Consider the following 2,255-nt stretch of genomic DNA (forward strand, 5'->3'; position numbering starts at 1 on the left):
GTAATCCGCAACTTTAATCTGGAAATGTCGTGAGTGATTTTTTCTCGGATGACTTCGTATGGGGTTTGATACTCTTTTGCTGCTTCCCGGACTCTTTCCCAGTGAGGATGACTGTTGGTATAATTCCAGCTTGCCCAATCTTTTGGCCATATCTCTCTCGAGATACACCTATTTTGCTGGAAAAGGATTCTTTGTGCCTCGCTATATTCTTCCTCTATTGATAAAATGGACACGGGAAATTTCCACCAGAATGATGCCTCTGCTTGCGCCTGGAGTTTTTCATTAATAATCTTCACTGGCCTGTGGAACATGAATACCTTTGCTGTGTAGGAATCGTTGAAACATTTTATCTAATATCTTCTAGGTTTGAACCATAGCAAGAATACTTTAAGGGCTGGTGCAATGTTATCAAAATCCTTAAAGACACTGTATTTGAATTCCATGAAAATATGATACTGATGGCATAGGTACCAGAAAAATCATAATCGTACTTGTGGAAAATCCTTGGTTTGAGCTATGAATATATGGCAGAACGGATATTCTGAATTGACCCCATATGGCTTGAGAATGGATCCTCCATATTGCCGGAAAACTTGGAGCTCATAATAAGTTCTTCTTTCCATAATAATTGACGGATCAAAGGGATCCATGAGGTTGAACAACTCCGGTGGATGATCTGTTGGATTTAATGAACTTGTTCCTGGTATATTTGAAAGCATGAAGATATGGCTAATTAGCTTTTGCTTTGACTTTAGTTTTGCTGGGGAAAATCTTTTTGAGAATTCTTCCTGTCGAGACAGAAAATCCGCGAGAATATTATCATTTCCTTTCATGTGCTTGACTTGAAATTTGTATGGAGAGAACCATTGAGCCCATCTGAGAAGATGAGGATTGAGAATAATTTTTGCCTTTATTTGGATCATCTTTGGGAAGGCCTTCATATCCATCTCTATTAGAAATTCTGTATGAATAAGGAAGAAATTGAATTTCTTGATTCCATTCTTTACTGCAGGAATTTCCTTGAAAGTGGAGTGATAATGTTGGTCGGCATCTTTGAACTTTCCACTGGCGTATCCACATATTTTCCTCTGGCCATCATTTTCTTTAAATATAACATCACTCCAATATTAATTGCTGGCATCAGTTTGCAGTATCTTCTTTCCGTCTGAAGGGATGTAGAGGGACTTGACATTTTTAAATATCTCCTTTATTTTTCTGACTGCTTCATCCTGTTTCTCTCCACATGAAGGAGTATTTTTCTTGAGCATTTCTGTGAGCGGTGAAATGTATGTAGAGGTATTTGGGATGAAATCTCTGACATAATTTATTACACCCAAGAACTGTTGGATCTGCTTTGTTGTGAGGTTGGTATCCAGAAATTTGAGTAATTCCTGACATATATGTGGTCCTGGACTGTATTCACCTTGGACAAAATGCATTCCGAGAAAATCGATCGCCTTTAGAGCAAGGACCATCTTTTTTGCTGAAAGCATGATCCCGTATTGTGTTACTAATGCCTCAAATTGACGTAGCAAATTGACATGTGTCTTCCAATATATCACTAAATAACAGGATGTCATCAATGTAATCTAAGGAGGTATGGAGGATGGGTTGGAAGATTTTTATCATGGCTTTTTGGAACAAGGAGGGTGCAGTTTTCAACTCGAAGGGCATAACTTTCCATTGGAAGTGATGATCAGGGATGAAAAATCCCGTTTTGGGTCATTATTCAGGGTGGATTCCCAATTGCCAAAATCCAAATTTTAAATCAAAATTGAAAAAATATTTGGCCTTGGCTAAGTAGGAGGAAAGAGTGAGTTTATTTGGGATGTGAAATTTATCATCTTGGAGGAAATGGTTTAGTGGCTGGTAATTAATAACTAACCTGAGTTTTCCTCTTGTCTGCTCAGCTCTTTTGTTGACATAAAATGCTTCGCATGCCCATTATGAATCTGATGGCTCTATCAGATCAAATTCCAAAAGTTCTTCGCATTCTTTCTTTGCAAGCTGAAGATGATCTGGATTCATGCCTGAATGACTGGCCTTTGTCGGATTGATGTCTTCATTTTTCTTGAAAGGGAGCGTGATAAAAGACTCTTGGTTTTTACATAACGATCCTTTTTCTTTCTTCATGAAATCCTTGTGGGATTCAGCACATGAATGTTCAATGAGATTTTTCTCAATCTCTTTGATTTGTTCGTCATTGGTGATTTGGAATAGCCTTGGAATCTTAGAATAAAGTTTGAATTGCTTTT

At 37.8% G+C, this 2,255-nt stretch overlaps 1 protein-coding gene across 1 annotated transcript; it reads right to left on the minus strand.

Moving 5' to 3' along the window:
• Positions 1-1,127: 1,127 nt before the first annotated feature.
• On the minus strand, positions 1,128-1,475 carry LOC142165770 (putative mitochondrial protein AtMg00860). Its single transcript, XM_075224142.1, has one exon. The coding sequence runs from the start codon at positions 1,473-1,475 to the stop codon at positions 1,128-1,130; it is 348 nt and encodes a 115-aa protein (XP_075080243.1).
• Positions 1,476-2,255: the final 780 nt, after the last annotated feature.

Source organism: Nicotiana tabacum, chromosome 11, assembly GCF_000715075.1.
Source record: "Nicotiana tabacum cultivar K326 chromosome 11, ASM71507v2, whole genome shotgun sequence".
NCBI lineage: Eukaryota > Viridiplantae > Streptophyta > Magnoliopsida > Solanales > Solanaceae > Nicotiana > Nicotiana tabacum.